This window comes from Phaseolus vulgaris, chromosome 3, assembly GCF_000499845.2.
Source record: "Phaseolus vulgaris cultivar G19833 chromosome 3, P. vulgaris v2.0, whole genome shotgun sequence".
Lineage (NCBI taxonomy): Eukaryota > Viridiplantae > Streptophyta > Magnoliopsida > Fabales > Fabaceae > Phaseolus > Phaseolus vulgaris.
In genome coordinates, this window is record NC_023757.2 from 12,217,185 (window position 1) to 12,240,999 (window position 23,815).

The window sequence follows — 23,815 nt, forward strand, 5'->3', positions numbered from 1 at the left end:
AATTCAGAGAGAGGTGCATGCCTTTCAATTGATCTTGTTATCCCAAGCCGTAAGCTTAGCAAAATTACAAGAAGAAAAATTTGTAGAAGCTTCCACGTCAAACTGTTACGTTTGTCCTTCTCACTCCATTGCTAAAACCCTGATGTTTGTTAATACTTTTTCACCCAACACACAAACAACGAGCCATTCTTCACAAAAAACCAAATCAGACCTTAATCCACTTGCCATCAAACGATTGTCCCCAGTCGAGCTCCAAAGCCTCCATGAAAAGATCTTGTGCCATTATTGTGATGAACACTATCGGCCTGGTCACAAATGCAAGTGGGAGTTCATGTTGTTGATAGCGGAACCTAGTGACCCTGAAACGAAAGAGATTGATTTGAACAACCTTCTCCATATAAAGGACCCGATGCCTAATGAACTTGGTCCAATCGACCTGTCGAATACAAACCTGACCCAAATCAGTTAACAACATTGATGGGCCAATTAATTTCGTAGACCTTTAAATTTTTGGGCCATGTCAACGGTTCCCCACTTGCGACACTAGTAGACAGTGGGAGTACCCATAATTTCATCCAAGATCGCACAACCAACTTCTTGGGTCTTCAAGTTGGCCCAACTAAATATTTTCATGTCTTGGTAGGTAATGGAGAGGAACTCTCATGCTCATCTATTTGCAAGTAGGTACCATCACATTTGAGCCCTCACACATTTCTCGTGGATCTATATACGTTGCCATTGAGTGGGGCTGAGATCGTATTGGGAGTACAATGGTTGACAACGTTGGGGCCAATGTTGATTGACTATGAACAATTGACAATGAAGTTCATTAAAGAAGGAAAATTAGTTGAACTCAAGGGCCAACACCGAACAACACCTCAAGAAGCCACTATACGTCAAATGAAGAGGATGATCGCTACCAATGGCATAGCAGAATATTTCAGGTTACATTTGCTTCCTTCCATAAAAGAGCTCCCTAAACCTTCACCGAGACCGAAATCTGAGGGAATATTGAGTAGATACACCCAATTATTTGAGGAATCACGAGGCCTTCCTCTTATTCGTGCGACTGATCATCACATTCCCCTCTTGGAAGGGTTGAATCTAGTGAATGTCATACCCTACAGATATCCACATTTTCAGAAACACGAGATTGAGCGTCAGATCAAAGAAATGATGGTTGAGGGAATTATACATCAAAGTAACAATTCCTTCTCATCTTTAGTGTTGATAGTATGAAAGAAAGATAGATCATGGCGGTTTTGTGTTGATTATAAGGCTCTCAAAGTGATTATTATAAAAGATCGGTTTCCCATCCCATCAATTGAAGAGTTGATTGAAGAACTCCATGACACACAATGGTTTTCAAAGTTAGATTTACACTCCAGGTACCACCAAATAAGATTGATCATAGGTGACACTCCCCAAAAACTGCTTTTCGCACAAATGAAGGTCACTATGAATTTTTAGTGATGTCCTTTGGATTGTGTAACGTGCCTGCTTCATTTCAGTCAACTATGAATATATTGTTTCAACCTTATTTGCGTAAGTTTGTTATAGTATTCTTTGATGACATACTAGTGTATAGTAAGTCATTAGAAAACCACATATCTCATTTGGATATTGTTATTCAATGCCTTATGACTAATCAATTTTTTCTCAAGAGGAACAAGTGCTTGTTTGCCCAGGAATCAGTAGAGTACTTAGACCATATAATATCCAAGGATGGCATTGACTCAAATCTTGAGAAAATTTGTGCAATGATTGCTTGATCGACACCTACCACCCTTAAGCAATTGCGCGAATTTTTGGGGCTAACGGGATTCTATTGAAAGTTTGTTCAACCTTATGCTTCTATAGTTGCCCCTCTCATCAACTTGCTGAAGAGAGACTCATTTACTTGGTATGAAGAAGAACAACGATCATTTGAGTAGCTAAAGGATGCTATGATAAATACTCCCGTGTTGATGTTGCCTAACTTCCAAGAGGATTTCATAATAGAAACGGACGCATCGGGGAAAGGGATGTGGGCAATTTTGATGCTGAATAACCACCCAATTTGTTATTTTAGTAAAAAAAAATTCCCAAAGCTTCTTTCAGCTTCTACGTATGCCAGGGAGTTGCATGTAATCACCGCAACGGTCCAAAAATGGCGTACTTATCTTCCTGGCAGAAAATTCATCATTCATACAGATCAACAAAGTCTTCGGGAATTGATGAGGCAAGTGGTGTAAACGCCCGAACAATAGTACTATTTGTCCAAATTAGTTGGATACACTTATGAAATTGTGTATAAACTAGGAGCAACTAACAGAGTAGTTGATGCCTTAAGCAAGATATATGGCAGTTCATCACAAATGATGTAGTTGACTGTGCCACAATGTGATTTGGCATCAAAGATACAAAAGACTTATAATGCAGATCCAGAACTCAAACAATTGTACCAAAAAGTGTTTGGTTGCCCAGAAGAACATCCAGGATTTAAATTTGTTAAAGGAATTATCCTTTATCATGACAAGATTTATATTCCTTGTCAATCCCCTCTTAAGCAAGTCTTTTTTGAGGAATTTCATGCCACACTAATGCCTGGTCATGCTGAAATACATAGAACTTATGGGAGATTGAGTGACAATTTCTTTTGGAAAGGAATGAAAAAAAGTCGTGGTTGAGTTGGTTAAAGGTTGTTTCATATGTCAACAAATCAAGTTACCTATACAACTACCCTATGGGTTATTACAACCAATTTCTCCATCCACTGCAGTCTGGGACGATATCTCTTTTGACTTTGTCACAAGGCTCCCTTCTTACCAAAATTACTAAGTGATTTTAGTAGTTGTTGACAGATTTTCAAAGGCAACTCATTTTGGCATGCTTCCAACAAACTTTCCTGTTGTTAAGGTTGCTGAATTATTTGCTTCCATGGTGTGCAAATTACATGACATGCCTAAACGTATAATATCTGATAGGGACCCTATCTTTATGAGTAATTTCTGGAAAGAACTCTTCCGAATGAGTGGAACAAGATTGAGAATGTCCTCAACTTATCATCTGCAAAGTGATGGGCAAACAAAGGCAGTTAACAAAATGCTAGAGCAGTATTTGAGAGCCTTCATCCATGTTGAACCAAATCTGTGGGGAAAATATTTACACTGGGCAGAGTGGCACTACAACTCAGCCAAGCATTCCTCCACTTGGATTACCCCTTATGAGATTGTTTACAATCAACCACCATCTTCGCTACCCCCAATATGTCATAGGACCTAGTCGCAATGAGGCTGTGAATGGAAATCTGACATAGTGGCAGAAGTTACTTGATAAGCTATGTTCCAAATAGCTCAAAGCACAATCTGTCATGAAGTATTATGCTGATAAGAAGATATTGGGTATATTAGTGTCTAAGTTCAAGAGGGAAGTGGTGAATTGAAGTTATAAAATTTCCGCAAACACAAATTGGTTTACAATATTTCAGGAGAAAAAGAACAAATTGATTTTGAAATGAATAGATTTAATTTTCAATACACTTTAACAAAACCAGAACTTGTTCAGATTAGGATTTAGATTAAACAAAGGAATTTTACAAAACTAGATGAGTTAATTTTCAAGCAGCTCTAAAAACAAGATTTATTCCAAAAGATCATCCAAATTCTTTTAATACAATTCCTTAAAGAACGTGAATCATTAACAAAGATTTTATGAAGAAACTGTTTGTCCTCAACTCAGTCAATTACACAGATTCAGAAGACTTTGTTTATGATTAAAGAAATTTTCCAGATCAAGAAGAACAGTTTGAGTAAACCCATAAATAATAGGTTCAATTTTAAATGAACAAATTTCTTTCTTGACAGATTGTTCAAAATATCATAAATGAGTGCAAAGATGAGAAGAATAATGCAAGCACATTTTATACTGGTTCACTCATAATGAGCTACATCCAGTTTCACCTTACTCCAAGGTGGAATTCACTAAAAACTAGTTGCAATCAATTACAACACACAACAGTTCTTGAACCCTACAAGAACAATACAACCAAAGCTGAAGAACCCTATTTCAGCACATCTTGCACTCCAAGAAACCATATGAAAGAGTGACTTACACTAACACCTTTTACAAGAATGAATAAGGAAGGATCACACCTGAAAGAAGATGCAAGAACTCAAAACAATAGCTCAATTGCAGCAGAACTGCACCAACACCATCACCAAGATCAAGGCTCTCTTAGAACAAGCACACTTGAAGATCTTTTTGAAAAACCTTTCAAAAACTCATTCCAATCCTTCTTCTCATGCAGAAAATGTTTAATCTCTGTTAAAATTGTGATTGCACAACACCCTTTCATGTGAGAAAAACCTTTCATTATATAGAAATCAGTTTCTAACAACTTTTCAAAAAACAGTTAAAAAACTGTTATAAAAACAACAGATTAAATTTAAAACTAATAGATTATTTTTTTTCAGGAAAACTGCCAGCTCAGCTTAACTGAAATAACTAACTGAACTGCACTTTTGGTGCCCTAACAGAATTTCGAAAATCCTTTCAGCAAAACAAAAATAAACCTATTGTTTTCCAAACAAACAAATTTAGTTTTGTGCAATAATATGATTTTTTTAGAAAACTTTAAAGAGCTTTTTGAAAACCATTGAATCATTTATTGTGTTTGATCTTACCACCTTGATTAGGCAAATAGGATAGGTCATGAAGCAAAAGGAAACCTTAAACTCACACTAGCCTATATACAAGATCACTTAAAAAACACATTACAATCTTCAAAGCAAACTAGCTATTTTCTTCATCAAACACACAGTAAGACAAGGTAGAGAAGAAGCTTCATCCATCTTCAACAATCTCCCTCTTTTTGATGGAGACAAATCCCCATTGCTTTACATAGCTTTGAAGGAAGGTCATGGTCAATACCTGCACTGAACTTGATTCCAGAATATACACAGAAACCTTTTAAATGTAAAACAGAACATAACAATGTTGAGAAGTGTTATACCTCCCTACAGTTTAATACCTGAACCAGATCAACAATATATATGAGCTATTTTTCAAATATCATAACCTGTATCAAGCTATTCTTCTCCCCCTTTGGATTCATCAAATAGAATGGGAGCATGGAATAAAAAGAAACACACCATAGCCATACATGACAATTTAAAATGAAACACCATAAAGTGTTATTACAGTCCAGAAATTAAAACACAACCAGTGCAGAAAATTAGAAAACAAATTGTTCAACAAGACATAAAAGAGAAAGATTTGAAAAGAATCACATGTGCTTGTAGTAAAGCTCAGCTAGCTACTCCTGGACCCCTTCAATTTGATAGTCTAAGTGTTGAAACCTAACTTGAGTCATTTCAAAATAGGTCTTTTGATCATTTGTGAGTGTATGTAGTCTGTCCAAAACTTGTCTTTCAAACATTAATAGAGGTTCACCTCTATATTCAGATGCTTGGTATGCAACCAATGCATTGTAGTTTGTGGCAGCAACATCTTCATTCATGAAAGAATGAACTGGTGATTCCTGCATGTGCTGCATAGATGGGTGAGTTGGTGATTCCACCCTGTGTGATGATGAATGATGCATCCTATGGAATGATGCTTCTGCAGCCTGCACAGTTTCATTTTCCGTATGCATTCCAACATTCTCTTCTTCTGCATCTCCATGGTTAGAGGCTTCATGCTCAGCTTTATAAGCAACATTTCTTTTGAAAACCCAGTTGTCTTCTTCCTTATGAAATCCCATTTTCATGAGAGTATAATTGTCTATCTCACTTGCTGCTTTGATAGTATCATTTCTTTCATTTGTATTATCCACTTCAAAATAGTCAATTAATTTGAAAACAAATATTGCATATGGAAAACGATAATCAGGGAGCCTTGTGGATTTAAGCATATGTTCCACCATAGTACTCACCAAGTTTACCTTGAGTTGATTCATTATGCAATAAAGCAGTATCAAATCTTCCTCATGGAGAAGAACATGATTGCTACCTCTAGGAGTGAGTTTGGAAGCAATGATGTGAGGTAAGAGTCTTGGAATTAAAGTCAAATTACCTACATGAAACCTAACCACTGGTTCAGTAGGATTCCTCACACAACTTCTATAAAACTGCATCTTGTTGAACCTTAGAATCCCAGCAGTGTTCCCTTTGTTCAGTTTCAGCCTTGAGTATTTGATTCCACCAACATTGCTCCAGATTTCTCTTGTGATTTTCAGCTTTTCTCCTTTCACATAGGAGACAAGATTCTTGCCATCTTGTACAAGATTGCTATACAACACCTTCACTAGGTCGGGATAGACATTTCCAGTCATTTCCATAAAGCTTTTCAGTTTTTGATGCTTGAGTAGGGTTTGTGCTTCTGTCAGATTTTTATCCCTCAGCCATGAAAATTCCAGCACCTTAGGTACATTGATTTGCTTTATGCTTGTCTCATGTATGAACCTTGTCATAGCTTCAGAATCTCCAGCAAACCAGTTTTCCAAAATACCTTGGCTGTTGTTAGGTTGCTCTCTAGATTTCTTCTTTTTGTGTGAAGAGGATGTCATTGTTCAATCTGTTTTTATCTGCACCTATTCACCAAGAGACAGTTCTAGCTAGAAGGAATGTTAGTGCAAAATTCATATGATAAATAATAAAAGAAAAAACTAATAAAGCATCAGATTTGAATCTGGACAGCTTGTAGCAAAGAAGGGAAAGTGTGAGATACAATTGATTTAGACTAGGTTTATATAGAATACCAAATCATATTTCAAGGATCACGGGTTTTGAAAGCAAGATCAAGAAAACAGATGCAGTACAAATTTGATTCATATGTAGTACAATAGGTGCAAATTTGAATGATGCAAGAATATATTGAAAACATATTTCTGCTAACAAATCAAATATGTTGCACAATGAATATATCAAATCAGTTAGTATTTCCACACATGAATGTCATAAACCTGCTGGTCAATAACCATAAAAGCAGTCAATGGTCAAGGAGAGAGAGAAAAATAATTATTTCTCTTTCCTAGTCATAGTTGTGATTCTGAAACAGGAAAACAACAAGTTAAAGCATGAGATAACAGATTTAAATTTTTACTACAGTGGACAATTTCAGCTAATAATACCCAATTCGTTTAATAGAAAGTAAAACCTATCTTTAGCAAGAGGTTTAGTAAACAAATCAGCCAATTGAAATTCAGTACTAATGAATTTAATATCACAAGTTCCATTAGCTATATGCTCTCTTAGGAAATGATGTCTAATTTCAATATGTTTAGTTCTTGAATGCATAACAGGATTCTTTGACAGATTTATGGCACTAGTGTTATCACAGTTGATAGGTATCTTATTTAAAAGAATTCCAAAGTCACTTAGTTGTTGCCTTAGCCATAGTGTTTGAGCACAACAACTTCCAGCTGCTATATATTCTGCCTCTGTTGTAGAAAGAGCAACACAAGCTTGTTTCTTGCAATGTCAAGAGATTAGACTTGACCCAAGAATGTGACAAGTCCCACTTGTGCTTTTCCTATCAACCTTGCAACCTGCAAAATCAGAATCTGAAAAACCAGTTAAGTTCAAGGAAACATTGTTTGGATACCATAGTCTAGCATCTTTAGTCCCTTGCAAGTATTTCAGAATTCTCTTAGATGCATTGTAATGTGATTCCTTTGGATCAGATTGATATCTAACACATAAGCACACAACAAACATAATGTCAGAACTGCTAGCAGTTAAGTATAGTAAAGAACCAATTAAACCCCTGTATTTTAATTGATCCACTGATTTTCCTGCATAATTCTGGTCTAGTTGGCAGCTTGTTGAGATTGGAGTGTTGATTGCTTTGCATTGGTCCATCTCAAACTTCCTAAGCAATTCCTTGCAGTACTTTGCTTGATTTATGAAAATTCCATCATTGAGTTGTTTAACTTGCAGTCCAAGGAAGAAATTCATTTCTCCTAACATTTTTTCATTGCTTCTACAAAAGCTTCACACATTTCTTCATTTGTGGATCCAAAGATGATGTCATCCACATAGACTTGAACAAGTATAATGTCTTCTCTTTTCTTCTTTATGAATAAGGTTTTATTAGAGGTGCCACAGTCATAACCTTGAGAAAGCAAAAATTCACTTAGCCTTTCATACCATTGTTTAGGCGCCTGCTTTAATCCATATAGTGCCTTCTTGAGCTTGTACACATGCTCTGGATTTTTGTAGTTTTCAAATCCTGGAGGCTGAGAGACAAACGCTTCTTCATTAATATATCCATTTAAGAATGCACTCTTAACATCCATTTGAAATAACCTGAATCCTTTTATGCTGGAAAATGCTAAGAGTAGTCTGACAGCTTCTAGTTAAGCTACTGGTGCATAGGTTTCACCAAAATCTATTCCCTCTTCTTGGTTGTAGCCTTTAGCAACCAGCCTTACTTTATTTCTGGTGATAGCCCCATGTTCATCCATCTTGTTCCTGTACACCCATTTGGTTCTTATCATATTCATTTCATGTGTTCTTGGAACTAAGGACCATACTTCATTGTACTCAAACTGATTTAGCTCTTCTTGCATAGTTGCTATCCAATTGCTGTCTTGTAGAGCTTCCTCCATATTTTTAGGCTCTACTTGTGAAACAAAGGCCATTGTGTTGCAAAAATTGTTAAGAGAATTCCTTGTTGAGACTCCTTTCTCAATTTTTCCAATCATATTGTCAAGTGTAAGATCCTTCGGAGTCTTCCACTCTTTAGGAAATCCTGCATTCACAACAGATTCTTTGACAACACTTGATTGATTCTTTTGAACAATGGTTCTTAAATAATCTACACCAGGTTCATCCAGAACAGATTTAGGCACATAACAATCAGATTCATCAAACACCACATGCATAGATTCTTCCACAGTAAGCAATCTTTTGTTATACACCCTGTAAGCATGTCCATTAATAACATAGCCAATATGTATTCCTTCATCAGATTTAGGATCAAATTTGCTTAGATTATCTTTGCCATTATTCATAATAAAGCATTTGCAACCAAAGACCCTAAGATGACTAATGTTAGGCTTTCTACCTTTATACATTTCATAAGGAGTTTTCTTGAGAATAGGTCTAATCAAGGTTCTGTTAAGCAGATAAGAAGCAATGTATACTGCATCTGCTCAGAAATATTTAGGTAGATTAGATTCATTTAACATGGTTCTAGCTAATTCCTCTAGTGATCTTTTCTTCCTTTCAACTACACCATTCTGTTAAGGTTTCCTAGGAGCAGAATAGTTATGTATGATCCCATGTTTTTTCACAAAACCTATCAAACTTTGCATTTTGAAACTCTCCCCCATGATCACTACAAATCTATTTTATGCTATTTTCATTTTCATTATGCGGAACCTTAGCCATTTTCTTAAAAGCTGTATATGCATCATTTTTATAATTAAGAAAGAGAGTCCATGTATATCTTGAGAAATCATCAACAATTACCAAAGCATAGAAGTTTCCAGCTAAACTAGCAGTCCTAGAAGGTCCAAACAAATCCATATGCAGAACATCCAAAGCTTTATTTGTAGAAACCACATCCTTTGTTTTAAAAGAAGTTCTTATTTGTTTACCCTTTACACATGCATCACACAATCTACTATCCTGAAATTTTATATTTGGTAAACCAGAAACAAGATCCTTAGATTTCAACTTATTCAAGTGATTTGTATGGATATGAGCTAACATCATGTGCCACAGCCAAGACTCATCACTTTTTTATAACAGACATTAATTTTCAAAGCAATTATTCATAATATCTAAGAGATAGATGTTGTTTACCCTTCTACCTATGACCAACACCTTACTAGAGGTTTCATTTGAAATTGTACAGGTGTTGGCTTCAAAATTAACCTTGTGGCCCTTGTCACAAAGTTGGCTAATACTTAGAAGACTATGCTTTAGTCCCTCCACATATAAGTCATTCTCAATTGTGGTTGAATTTTCAATACCAGCATTTTCTCTTCCAAGAATCCTTCCTCTATTGTTATCTCCATATGTGACATGCCCTTCAGCTTTAAGTTTCAGACTTGTGAATTGAGCCAAGTCACCAGTCATATGCTTTGAGCATCCACTGTCCAAGTACCACTGGTTTTTTCTGCTGTTTTTTTTTTCAAAAAAGATTTAACACATATGGTACCCCTTTTTAGTCTAGGGTCCAACAGGATTAATACCTTTCCTTAGGAAGCCATTTGGCCAATCCTTTAGGAATAAGGTACCTAGCTTTACATGTTCTAGAGATATGTCCAGATTTCATACAGTAAAAGCAAGATGCAGTATGCAGTGTATTTGAACTGTTAAAAGAAGAAAAACCTGTTTTGGAAGGAACAAAAAAACTGGACAGCTTTTTCACATTTTTCTTTATTCCAAGATTATATCCTAAGCCATTTTTATTAAAAACATCATTTTGAGATCCTAACAAAGTTTCAAGATTTTCTCTTCCTTTGGTGAAATTTGATAAGGTTTTCAGCAAATATTCAACCTGTTTTTCCAGCTTCTTATAGTTTTCACAGGTTTTTATAGATGCATGCAAACATGTCAATTCAAGACTAACAAGATCAGTTTTAGCTTTGTATAACTCTTCCTCAAGTGACTTAACCTTAGGTTCAAGTACTTTGTTTACTTTGTTCAGTTTGTTACATATAACAGCCAATCTGTTTGCTTCATTATGTGTTTCCTTAAAAGTAATTAATAGTTGATCATAACTTTCAGAATTAGTGGAAAAATCACTCACCGAATCAGAGATTGATCCTTCATCATTCACCATGAAGCACATATTTGCTTCTTCACTTCCAGTTGAGGAGTCACTTGTTGAAGAGACCTCATTTTCTTCCCAAGAGATATATGCTCTTTTTCCTTTGCCTCTTTCACTCTTCTTGCTTGCTGGTTTTTCTTTGTTTTGATTGTTTGGACAATCAATCTTTATGTGACCTTGTTTACCACAACCAAAGCAAGTATAACTAGAGGAATTTGAGTCATTGGATTTAGAGTACCTTTTTCTTTGTTGAGTTCTGTCTCGGTTCTTCCTCTTTAGAAATCTGCTGAATATTCTGGTGAGCAGACTCAAGGTTTCATCATGTTCAAGATTCTCCTCTTCCTCACTTGTATCATGTTCTATGCTAGTCTTCAAAGCAATTCCTTTGGCTTTTTTCTCCACTGTTTCTTGTTCTTTCAATCTTTTGAGTTCTAACTCATGCTCCATCAATTTTCCAAACAATGCAGCAGTGGACATCTTGGATAAATCTCTGGATTCTGAAATTGTTGTTACCTTAGGCACCTTTATGTTGAGCTCTTCCTTGTCAAAGACCTTACCAAGTCTAGTGAGATGATTTACAATATGTGTAAACCGTTTCTGCACATATGCAATGCTTTCTTCTGATTGCATCCTGAAAAGTTCATATTCTTGAATGAGTGAGTGCTTCCTTGCTTGTTTCACATCATTCGTTCCCTCATGGGTTACTTCTAGTACTTCCCACATCTCCTTGGCCGAGTTGCATTGAGACACTCTAAAGAATTCATCCATATTCAATGCAGAAGTGATAATGTTCTTGGCTAGGGATTCATATTGGGACTTCTTCTTTTCACTTTAACTCCAATCAGACCAAGGTTTCTTCACTGTTTCTTCTTTGACAACCTGCATAGGTACAAAAGGTCCATTGACTACTGCATCCCAAATACCCATGTCAATAGATTCCATGAAGATTTTCATTCTAATTTTCCAAAATGCATAATTCACACCACCAAACATAAGAGGTCTATTAATAGACGCACCTTCAGCAAAAGACATTTTAAACTCAGACATAATGCACAAACTTGAGTAAAATACAAGTCCTAGCTCTTGATACCAATTGTTGGGTCTATTGGTGTCTAAGTTCAAGAGGGGAGGGGTGAATTGAAGTTATAAAATTTTCGCAAACACAAACTGGTTTACAATATTTTAGGAGAAAAAGAACAAATAGATTTTGAAATGAACAGATTTAATTTTCAACACACTTTAACAAAACTAGAACTTGTTCAGATTAGGATTTAGATCAAACAAAGGAATTTTACAGAACCAGATGAGTTAATTTTCAAGCAGCTCTAAGAACAAGATTTATTCCAAAAGATCATCCAAATTCTTTTAATACAATTCCTTGAAGAACGTAAATCATTAACAAAGATTTTATGAAGGAACTGTTTGTCCTCAACTCAGTCAATTACACAGATTCAGAAGACTTTGTTTATGATTAAAGAAATTTTTCAGATTAAGAAGAATAGTTTGAGTAAACCTAGAAATAACAGGTTCAATTTTAAATGAACAGTTTTCTTTCTTGATAGATTGTTCAAAATATCATAAATGAGTCAGAGATAAGAAGAATAATGCAAGCACACTTTATACTGGTTCACTCATAATGAGCTACATCCAGTTTCACCTTACTCCAAGGTGGAATTCACTAAAAACCAGTTACAATCAATTACAACACACAACAGTTCTTTAACCCTACAAGAACAATACAACCAAAGCTGAAAAACCCTATTTCAGCACATCTTGCACTCCAAGAAACCATATCAAAGAGTGACTTACACTAACACCTTTTACAAGAATGAATAAGGAAGGATAACACCTGAAATAAGATGAAAGAACTCAAAATAATAGCTCAATTGCAGCAGAACCGCACCAACACCTTCACTAAGATCAAGGCTCTCCTAGGACAAGCACACTTGAAGATCTTTTTGAAAAACCTTTCAAAAACACATTCCAATCCTTCTTCTCACGCAGAAAATGTTTAATTTCTGTTAAAACCGTGATTGCACAACACCCTTTCATGTGAGAAAAGTCTTTCATTATATAGAAATCAGTTTCTAACAACTTTAAAAAACCAATTAAAAAGTTGTTATAAAAACAACAAAATAAATTTAAAACTAACAGATTATTTTTTTCAAGAAAGCTGTCAGTTCAGCTTAACTGAAATAACTGACTAAACTGCACTTTTGGTGCCCTAACAGAATTTTGAAAATCCTTTCAGCAAAACAAAAATAAACCTATTGTTTTCCAAACAAACAGATTTATTTTTGTGCAGTAATCTGATTTTTGAGAAAACTTTAAAGAGCTCTTTGAAAACCATTGAATCACTTCTTGTGCTTGATCTTACCACCTTGATTGGGAAAATAGGATAGGTCATGAAGCAAAAGTCAAACTTAAACTCACACTAACCTATATACAAGATCACCTAAAAAACACATTACAATCTTCAAAACAAACTAGCTATTTTCTTCATCAAACACACACTAAGACTAGGTAGAGAAGAAGTTTCATCCATCTTCAACAGAAGAGACTGCCTCACCCCTTCAAAGTGGGTGATCAAGTGTCAGTCAAGTTGCGACCACACCGACAGGTGAGTGCACGAAACTATTAACTCTCAAAGCTGGCCCATAAATTTTGTGGTCCTTTTCACATTATCAAACAAATTGGGGAAGTGGCCTTTGAATTAGAATTACATCCAGTAGTTCAAATTCATCCTATTTTTCATGTTTCAAAGCATAAACTATTCCATAATCAAAATGAGACACCTCAATTGGAACCCTCTTCAACAATTTTCAATAATCAACCTAAGTTGCAACCTCTTATTGTACTTGATTGGCGAATTTCTGGAAATTGTGATGCAGCAGAAGCATTAGGTCAGTGGCAAGATTTGTACCTGAAAATGCCACTTGGGAGAACCGTGACACCTTGCTTAAGGACTATCCAACACTGCACCTTGAGGGCAAGGTGTTTGTTGAATAGGAAAGAGATGTTATTGCCTAAGAGGAGACAACAGAAGATCATGATGAAACATAAATGAGAAGCCCAATAGAAAGGAGCAAGCCCAAAAGATATAACACCAAGCCTAAGTATTTTGATGATTATGACTGCACTCTTAAAGGCAAAATGAAGTAATGGTTGAGAATCTCAATTAGAACAGAGGGAAGAATAGTAATTTCTCAACTTGTTAGAATCTCATAGATTTGTTTTTTCTGTTGAGACATATCTTTGGAATGTTTACGCTGTTTTTATGTTTTATCTGTTTTGTTGTTTTGGCTATATGTATGAGAAACTTTGATAGTAAATAAGGAGCAGAGAATTATCCAGTCTTTTATAATCTTTTTGGAGGAAGCCTAACTTGTAATATAAGCATTGCACAATTTCAAAATGGTATTTCTTCAAATCTTCTTTGGAAGAACTCTCCGACATATTTTTTATCCCTTGTTTGTTTTTGTTTTCTTGTTTATTGATAGTACTATGTTTCCAGTTCTTTAAAATGGACATATTTTTTTGTTAAATTTGAAGTCTTATATTATTTTCTATGATTTTTTAAAGTTGAGATAGATTTGTTAAATTTTTTATACAAATATATGTAAATTCAATTTTGCTTGTATTAAATTGTACTATTGTAATTGGACTCATGATCCTAATTAGAATCCACATTTAGACCCATGTTTCCTTCAGATTAGAGAAGATATATATAGAGTAAATGTGCTCTAAACAAATGAAGAGAAATAATTTGTTTAGATTTACAAACTTAAAAATTGTCTATTTCTATCTTCTTCTTTCAATTTTAGAATTGTCTTTTTGTTTTTCTTCTCTCATTTGCATATTTTGTTCATCCTTCATGAAAAACTAACTTTTTAGGATCAATTCACGAAATCAAGATCAAACCGTCCAAATTGAGTTTTGTACCAATCATTTAATGTTCCATGACATCGACTAGAGATAAGGTCAATTTACACTATGTAAGTGAGATAATCCCCACCTTGCAAGCTTGTTTTGTAAGGATGAATTTGACTTAAACTCACTTCTTAATAGTCTGAGTTTGTTCTTTTTCTCTTCAATGTCTGATTTTCACTTTATGATGATAATTTGCATTTATGAATTTATAAGTCAAACTTTAAATCGATTGAATCTTCATTTGATAATTAGATACATATTAGATTAAATTATATTTGGATTTGATTCATATGACTAATTGAATCGGTTAATTATTCCAACTTGAATATGAAACTTTTAAAAAACTATGATAAGAAGAATTGTTTGAATTTTGAATATGTGAATTGACCTTTCATCTTTTTCTATTTTGTTTTTTCAAATGTATTGTGATTTCTTATTTTGTTACACCCTATAACTCGTTGATTTTATATTTCCACTCAAAGTTATTGAGCAGGACTAGGCAAAGAAACCTCTCACATATGTGATAAAAGTTTATTAGTTCAGGATTTTATAGGCTTATTGTATTCCCTAAGCATTTTTAACTTTCTTATTTGTGATTTTTAGCACATAAGAGTTGTAAGAAATTTTGAATAAAGATTGCATTTTTGGCTAAAATGTTGTGTATAGATTGTATGATCAATTGATTCAATGATGATAACCTTTTGAACTGATCTTTGTTATAGTAGATTCATGAACTTAGGAACTTTAATGAAGATAATTGGCCTATGAAGATTGGAAGTTCTGAAATAAAAGAAATAAATCTATCGAAGCTGCTAAGCAGAGAAAGCATTAGACGACTAGGAGCTGGAAGACCATCTAGTATAAAACGAAGGTATATTTTCTACGAAGGCATATTTTTATTTCATTTTAGTCTCATCCAGTTGTAGTTTCATAACCTTATAAATAAGGAACTATAAACACAATTCAGATGGACTTACGCGTACTTAGGCTTAGATAGGTTCACTTAATTAGGAATAGATGCTAGTTCTTATAGTTAGTTAGTTTTCTACTTTTACAATTTTATGCAATTCAATTTCTATCTATAAAAAAGATCTACTTTCGCATTATATCACAATTTCGTGTTCTAGTTTTATTTATTGCTTTCATTTTTGCACATTTACATTCGTAAGATGATTGAATTCTTGAAATGCGTAACAATGATTTTGAAACTGTGTTAGACAATGCTCTAGTTGTTTTATCGTTTTAGGATTAAATTCTTCATTAAAGAATTGTTTTCTTTGAGTATATAAACTGATTGATTATGTGTTTTCTTAATTAAATAAGAAATTCAGAATTGAGTTTTTTACATTCAAGGGTGAAGATAACTTGAACATGATTTCCGCTCATTGTTTCACATTTCTCAAATGGCATTTCCTTCTTTTTACTACAATTCCTTTTAATTTTCGTATTTCTACATTTACATTTCATTCTATGCATTCAATTATTTTCAATTTCATTCATTTCAATTTTAGTAATATTTTGTTTTCCAATTTTTACTGTTTTAGTTCATTAAACTGTCTCTATTACAATTTTATTATTTTTCGTTCTAAGGAATTCTATTGTTTTCTTTCAGTTTACGTTATTTACAATTTCTGTAAATACATGTCGTTTAAATTTTATGTACTTTATATTTTTGTTCATTGCATTTTCATTAGATGCTTATACTTTTCATTAATACAACTATTAGATGATTTGGTAGACGATTGTCTATTAAACAGTCTGATAGTTGTATTTAGTTTTCATCCTTTACACATTCATCTGTGTTTTACTCGTTGTTTTAAATCCAAATTGTAATTTTAATTTACTTTTAGATTCACACATTACTTTAATCGTCTAGTGTAGTTTCAATTGAACTCTCTAATACATGCCATGTTTTTCATTTTTTATTGCAATTTCATTTCTCTGTCCTTTTAATTTCAATTTTTCATTTACATAGTTTTCAACTTGATTTCTACAACTTTAGTTTGTTAGTTCTCTCACTCAATTCTTGTCCGTTTCTATTACTATCTTTCATTTTTCATATACTTTGTTTTTTTTGTCTTCATTTACTATTCTCTATTTTCGTGTTTTTGTTTGATACAATTTCTTCTTTTAAATATTCTCTAATCTTAATTTGTTTAAGAAAAACATGAAACAATAAAAATACATAATTGCGTATTTGAAGATTCAACAACTTAGGTTAACCCATGTATTACATTGAAAAAAACTAAATTTTATTTAAAAAAAACATACACGATAAGTGATTATCAATGTGCTTCTTCCCTAATCACATGACCAAAACATAAATACTCAAGTATTTTACTTGTGTCCTGGGTCAAGTACAAAAGTAACAAGAATGTGATGATTTATTTTGGTTCTTCTATAAAAATATTTGTCAATTGTTATGGAAATTGACTTGCTGCCTTTAGATTATCCAAGTGACTAAACATGGACATGACTCTATTCTCTTACAATGATTCAGATATTTTTTTCTCTCAGTAACATCTGCCTCGTGCAAATTACCATATCGTACAAAAGTTTATGTAAACAGAAACTTTTATAGACTTGAATAAAAGGTGTTAACGTGCCTTGCTTACCATTTTCCACAAGGAATATTAAAAAATCATTGATCATTAATAAAGGGGTACCATTATAAAACGTTTCTTATAAAGACCCACTGAACAGATAAAGAGTTATTAAAATAAATATTTTGTTGTGCACGTGTTGCGCGGGTTCAAAACAATGTATAAGAACGTGACATAACAAACAGCAAGGGTTGTTTATTCCAAAATGTTAACCAAAACTCTGTGTGTGGTGATATTCTTGGTTCATTTTGCAGTGGTTCCACTTGCAGTTCTCTCAAATGGATTGGATCTGGATCTCTCTCCCTTGCCAACTGGTTTCCTCTTCGGCACTGCTTCTTCCTCTTACCAGGTATCACATCTCTACCTCCAATCATTTTTGTAGTTTCAATCTACTACTACTATTACATTATAATATTTTACAGTATGAAGGAGCTTACCAGAGTGATGGCAAAGGGATGAGCAACTGGGATAACTTCACTCACGGAACAGGTGTTCAAGTTTTAGCTCTTTAAATTTCATTTCCGAATCAGTTCAATTTAGTCATTGTTGTGTTTTTTTTTTTTTTTTTTTTGCTGCTTCTTTCTGAAGTTGTTGTAACTAATTTTATCGATGACTGTTTGCAGGTAGATATGTAATAATCGGTGGGGGAAATGGGGATATTGCGAATGATCATTATAATCGCTACCTGGTAAGCATGTATTCGTGACTCATTGTGCCCTTTTTTTTCCTCTGTTTTGAGGTTCTACGTTTAAGCTTTTCTTAACCTACAACTACTTATGCAATCTAAACTCAGAAAAAATAATCACTTGCTAAGACAAAGTAGCCATGAAAACACTTTCAGCTCACCATACCTTCAAACCATTACACCCACCCCTTATCGTGGAAACACTGCACTCACCCATCAAGCCAATAGGTGAAATGAGTGCTGCTAATTTTGTATGAGCAATGCTAATTTTCACACCCTATGAGACCTAGAATGCTATTTATCCTTAAATATGTTTTATTAACACCCTCTCTACCACTAACACTACCACTAACACAGACTTGACACCGCTTGTGTGACATTAATTGACGCTGCAGACGTGACATTTTGTGAGAATATGACACTGGCTCTATATTATAATATATGACCCGTAGCACACGCAAAATTGGTTACACGTGTGTCTGTAAGTGGTTACTTATGTGACGCACGCAAAACTGGTTACACATGTGTGTAAGTGGTTACTTATGTGACGTTTATGGTCACCCACTCTTCATGAAAAAAAATTAGAACAAGTTGTAATTTTAATTTTAATTCATTGTGGATCGAAACACAGGAGGATATAGATCTAATGGAAGCTTTGGGAGTAAACAGCTATCGGCTATCCATATCATGGGCAAGAATTCTACCAAGTATGCTCATATGCATTATTAAAACTCAAATAAATTAATTCCAACTACGAATGTACCATAGATTCATGGTATGCATCATTTCAAACAGAGGGTAGATTTGGAGAAGCCAACCATGCTGGTATTGCGTTCTACAACAGACTCATTGATGTTCTAATACTCAAAGGTAAAAAAAAAATGCAATTAAGTAGTGAATTTGGCAATTGGTGAGGAAAACTGCATGTAACCCACATTAATCTTTTTTGAGAAAAAATTAATTGGAAATGAATCTTGTTTTCTCAACAGGGATCCAACCCTTCGTGACTCTCAGTCACTATGAAAGTCCCCAAGAGCTGGAAGACAGATATGGAAGCTGGCTAAGTCCCCAATCACAGTAAGTAACTGGTTTTCTAGTTTACCTGAAGATGTTTCAATACAACATTGATCATAGGAACTCTTGAATACTGTCATATTTTCACGTTTTTTATGAACAGGGAAGATTTTGCTTTTTATGCGGACCTGTGTTTTAAGACCTTTGGGGACAGAGTTAAGTACTGGGCCACATTCAATGAGCCGAATTTCCAAGTGCCACTTGGTTACCGTTCAGGTTTATATCCTCCATGCCGTTGCTCTGGCCCATTAGCCTTTGCTCAATGCAGTGAAGGAGATTCAGAAAAGGAGCCCTTTGTAGCAGCTCATAACATTATCCTGGCACATGCAGCTGCAGTTGATATCTATAGAACCAAATACCAGGTATGTGACGCACTTCTCAGCATCATAATCTAAGTATCCTAAAAGACAAGATAAAATTTATGATAACACCAGCAAATTTTCTGAAATCGATTTGTTTGATCAAAACATGAGATTACTCATTTCAATTTTTTAAAAAAATTGTACTTCTGTGGGTGGAATATTAGACCGAGCAGAAAGGAAGCATTGGCATAGTCCTTCAACATGAATGGTATGAACCATTGAGCAATTCAACAGCTGACAAATTGGCTGCGGAAAGAGCAAGATCATTCACCTTCAATTGGTATTGTTCTCCCTTAAAAGCCTTTTTCTATTATTGTTGCTCACTCAACTGCTCCAGAGTATAAACTTCCTTATAATTCAGGTTCTTGGACCCAATCATATTGGGAAAGTATCCAACAGAAATGGAGAATCTTCTTGGAAGCCTTTTACCCAAGATTTCCAGCAAAGAAAAAGAGAAACTCAAGAAAGGATTGGATTTCATTGGTGTCAATTACTACACGGCTTTCTATGTCCAAGATTGCATGTACTCAAGGTGTAAGACAGGACAGGGAAACTCCAGAACAGAGGGTTTATACATGAAGAGTGGAGTAAGGAATGGTTTCCCAATCGGTGAACCGGTACGTGTCCTCAAACCTTCTACAAAGATCATGATCACCTTTACTTCCATGCTTAACCAATTCTGAAGTTTCTAATGTTTTGCAGACTACATTTAGTTGGTTCAATATTTACCCAGATGGCATGGAAAAAGCAGTCACATATGTGAAAGATAGATACAACAATACTCCAATGTTCATAACCGAAAATGGTAACCATATTGTTTTGTTTTAAGCACATTCTGTTCATTGCTGATAATGCAAAATATTTATAGGGTATGGCCAAGAAGATGATCCAAATTTCACTTTGGAAGAACATCTTAATGATTCTAAAAGAATAAAGTACATGGTGGATCACATAGAGGCGATGGTAGCGGCAATAAGGTAAGAAAATAATAATAAAAAAAAACAATTAGAAAAAATCCAGCAGTAAAAACCAATCAAGGATTCCAATTTTGACTAAATTGTTATCTAGTATATTCATATAGCATCGTACTACAATTTTATTTGGTCAAGTGCTGGAACACCACACCATCATGTCTGTTTAGTGACACTAAAGAAACATGAGAACAAAATAGATTTGGGTCTGATTTCTCCCCAACCCTCTCTTGGTTATAGGAAAGGAGCAGATGTGAGGGGATACCTTGCATGGTCCTTGCTCGACAGCTTTGAGTGGATATATGGATATACAGTAAGATATGGATTCCATCATGTGGATTTTGCAACCCTGAAGAGAACTCCAAGATTGTCAGCAAGTTGGTTCAAGCAATTCCTTGTTAAGTACAAGGAAACCTTTTCATTAGGCACGAGCATGACAGGGAAAGAAAAGCTTGTACAACAAACTTGAGACAAAAATATACATTTTTTTAATAAAAAAGCTTGATATTAGTGTTATTGTGATGAGACTAGATGTCCTACAAGTTCACACCTCTTCTCTGACCTATTATATGTGACACATTCACCATATTGTATTGTGTTCATCTATCATCTTACCACAATTTTATTAACCAAATGCTGGAACACCATCATAACCGCACACACCACTTTACTATAAATAGGTCGTAAAACTTTCACGACTTACGAGAGTGCAATACCAATTTGTATAAGAAAGTTTACTGATTCCTCTTTCTAATTTCTCACAATATATATTTTTCCTAAAAAAATGCTTCGCGTTAGATAAATTTTTCACTTTGCAAGGTTAATCTTGAATCAGCTTAGGTAACAATAACTTCCCAGCACACCCGAGAAATGTGTTAATTGCTTTTAACTGATCCCCTCTTATTTATACTTTTCTATTGGGCCTTGTGTTGTTGCAAAGATTAGTGTAGGCCCAATGATCCCTTAATCATGTTTTATTTTTTTTAATCAAGCTTAACCTATTTAATCTGCGAATCAACGTGATAATCGCCTTGGCCAAAAGGTCATGTTGCCGTATGGGGTGATCGGCCTTTCGGCTTCTCGATTCCTAGTAGAACACATGTCGTCCAGGCTTGAGCTTTCTAAGTAAAGCGAAAAGTCGTAAATAGTACCAATAGGTTTTAAATCTTTGTCCTTTGTTTTTGCCTTGGTCAAGTGTTGTTGTTGGAATGTCGAATGACGATCTTATCATTTTTTGTCTTGGTCATGTCTTTGCCGCTTGTCCATAAAAAGAGTGTCTCTTGGTTGATGTTTATGATTGACGTGTGGCTGACGTGTCATGTCATTTCATGAACAGTCGGAAGATCTGGACCGCTCTTCTTTACTTAATCTAACAATCAAGATTTCTGCAACGGTTCGCCTTCTCTCCTGCCATTGATGCTATAAAGAGCATGGAAGTGGTCCCCTCATTTGTTAACGTTTCCTCTCTCACTTCTCCTTCTCTTTGATTAATTACCGAGCAAAAAGTCGAGATAACAATGTCTTCTTCTTTTTCTGATAGCTCTTACCTGAAAGTGTCTAAGCTTGTTGATAACACGGTGCCACGTGAGGTTGTCCACCTCTCAGAGATCGATTAAAAAAGTTCCAAAGTTCCTCTGAGTCCTCCCATATTAGCGATAAAGCTAATGCGAATGGGGTTGCGAAGACGTGTGTCTTTCGGTTGAGCCTATTGTCGGCGTTGTCGAGTTGGACGCTCCTCCAACTCGGGTTGTCGACTTCGAGTGGGGTGACTTTAGAGTCCGAGAGCATTCTTCTCGGTTTGGCACCACTGCCTCGCTAAAGTCTTTTAGCGCCAATATAGATATGTTGGATCCGGAAGAGCCGGGCAGGGTTTTCTCCCTCTGATGGTGCTCGTCGTCTGACATTGTATGTTTAAGTAAAGATCCATTCTTAGGTGATTACTTTTTCTTTTACTCTTGTTTAATAATTGACATCCACGTTCGTTTCTGTCTGGACGATTTCACCACGTTCCTTGAACGTGGCGCCAACGCAGCTTCACCCGAATAGTTGGGCATATATCTAAGCTTCTCGACTCCTGTGTTTGTCGTTATATTTAAGACTGACACCCCAAGTTTTTTCAAAAATGTATAGTTGATACAATCTAAGTAGCCAAGAAGATGACCAAGGAGTCAAGATATAATTCACATTGTGACCATTCATCTCAGCAATCAAGTCAAGGCCCCACCAAATATCAGACGAACCTCACTAGAAGAAGAACTTGGCATAGACCAGAACATCAATTGTTCTTTCTTATGGTATTCTTAAAAGACAAAAACATGTTTGTAAATAATTTGGGCTTACTTTTGGGGTCCAAATAGAAAAATAGGCTAGAGTAGGTTCACATAGCATAAAAGGGAGTGCACTTAGCGAAATGAGCTTATACTAAGCCCACATTTTCAAGACAAGACACCTAGAATTAGGGTTTTTAACCTGCCTTCGAGAAGCTATACCTAAAGGTGTGGTTTTGACCATGGTCAACACCCTAGGCACCCCCACTCCCTTGCCATTTCTACCCTTCACCCATCTTGTTCACCAAGGCACCCCTTCCTATAAATTAGGTGTCTTGCCTCATGAATTTTTACCTAGATTTTGAATATAGTAAAGAAACTCTACTTGAGTGATTAGTGAGCTTTGTCTCCTAAATGTTTTGGGTCTTATCTTGAGTGTGTGAGCATTTCAAGTGGCAGCTCTTCCTTCACTTATCTTGGAGTTTTCCACCCTCCAAGTGGCGTGATCATCTACATCATTCTTCACCATAAGCTTCCTTCATCTCATCTCTTTTTTTCCATCCTTCCTTGTGCCATTTATATCACTTGCTTGTGTTCTTGTTTGTGTCATTTTCTTTTGGTTATCTTTATTCATCCTTTACTTCCATTGTTCTTAATTTCCGCCCCTTGCATCACAATCACCTTATTCTTATGTTTTTCTCTTTACCCATTTGAAGTGAACCTTCACACTTACTTAACCACTTGGTTAAGTTCGTGTCTAGTAGGAATCTTCTTAGGGTTCTCACCACAAATTGCTAATCTCAAAATCATAAACAAGAGCAACCAATTAAAATGTGCAATCCTAAACTCAACTCACATCATGTGGTATTCAGAGCATGGTTATCTTGTGCTTATTTGCTTTGAGTTGATTTCAGACCTTTAAATTCTAGCACATTTTAATTTTTTGTTTTACCTTCAAGCAATTTCATTTCCGCTTATAAATTCTTGTCATCTACAATTCTGCAATTTTATTCATTAAGCACTTTAAATTCCTCTTTTGTATGTTATTTTGTGTCAATTTTTTTCCTTACCTTACATCTTTTGCTTGAGTCTTATGTTCTTAGTATTTTAGAAGTCTTAAATCTATTCTACTTATTTTGATTTTAATTGTGAAAAGATA

At 34.9% G+C, this 23,815-nt stretch overlaps 2 protein-coding genes across 2 annotated transcripts; one reads left to right on the forward strand and one right to left on the reverse strand.

Annotated features, from left to right (window-relative positions):
- Positions 1-7,460: 7,460 nt before the first annotated feature.
- Positions 7,461-7,937, reverse strand: LOC137839120 (uncharacterized mitochondrial protein AtMg00810-like). The gene has a single exon (XM_068648248.1). The coding sequence runs from the start codon at positions 7,935-7,937 to the stop codon at positions 7,461-7,463; it is 477 nt and encodes a 158-aa protein (XP_068504349.1).
- A 9,544-nt stretch (positions 7,938-17,481) lies between these two features.
- LOC137806682 (beta-glucosidase 46-like) lies at positions 17,482-20,914 on the forward strand. The gene is made up of 12 exons (XM_068606916.1): positions 17,482-17,646; positions 17,720-17,786; positions 17,921-17,985; positions 18,614-18,689; positions 18,778-18,852; positions 18,972-19,059; positions 19,160-19,418; positions 19,583-19,698; positions 19,780-20,035; positions 20,121-20,223; positions 20,287-20,395; positions 20,630-20,914. The coding sequence occupies exons 1-12, from the start codon at positions 17,503-17,505 to the stop codon at positions 20,856-20,858; spliced, it is 1,587 nt and encodes a 528-aa protein (XP_068463017.1). The 5' UTR covers positions 17,482-17,502; the 3' UTR covers positions 20,859-20,914.
- Positions 20,915-23,815: the final 2,901 nt, after the last annotated feature.

Bases quoted from the DNA above. Each gene is read 5' to 3' on its own strand.
- LOC137839120 (XM_068648248.1), bottom strand. From the start codon at position 7,937: ATGAATTTCTTCCTTGGACTGCAAGTTAAACAACTCAATGATGGAATT.
- LOC137806682 (XM_068606916.1), top strand. From the start codon at position 17,503: ATGTTAACCAAAACTCTGTGTGTGGTGATATTCTTGGTTCATTTTGCA. The intron at 20,036-20,120 runs GTACGTGTCCTC...AATGTTTTGCAG, and splicing joins GTTTCCCAATCGGTGAACCG to ACTACATTTAGTTGGTTCAA. The intron at 20,224-20,286 runs GTAACCATATTG...AAATATTTATAG, and splicing joins AATGTTCATAACCGAAAATG to GGTATGGCCAAGAAGATGAT.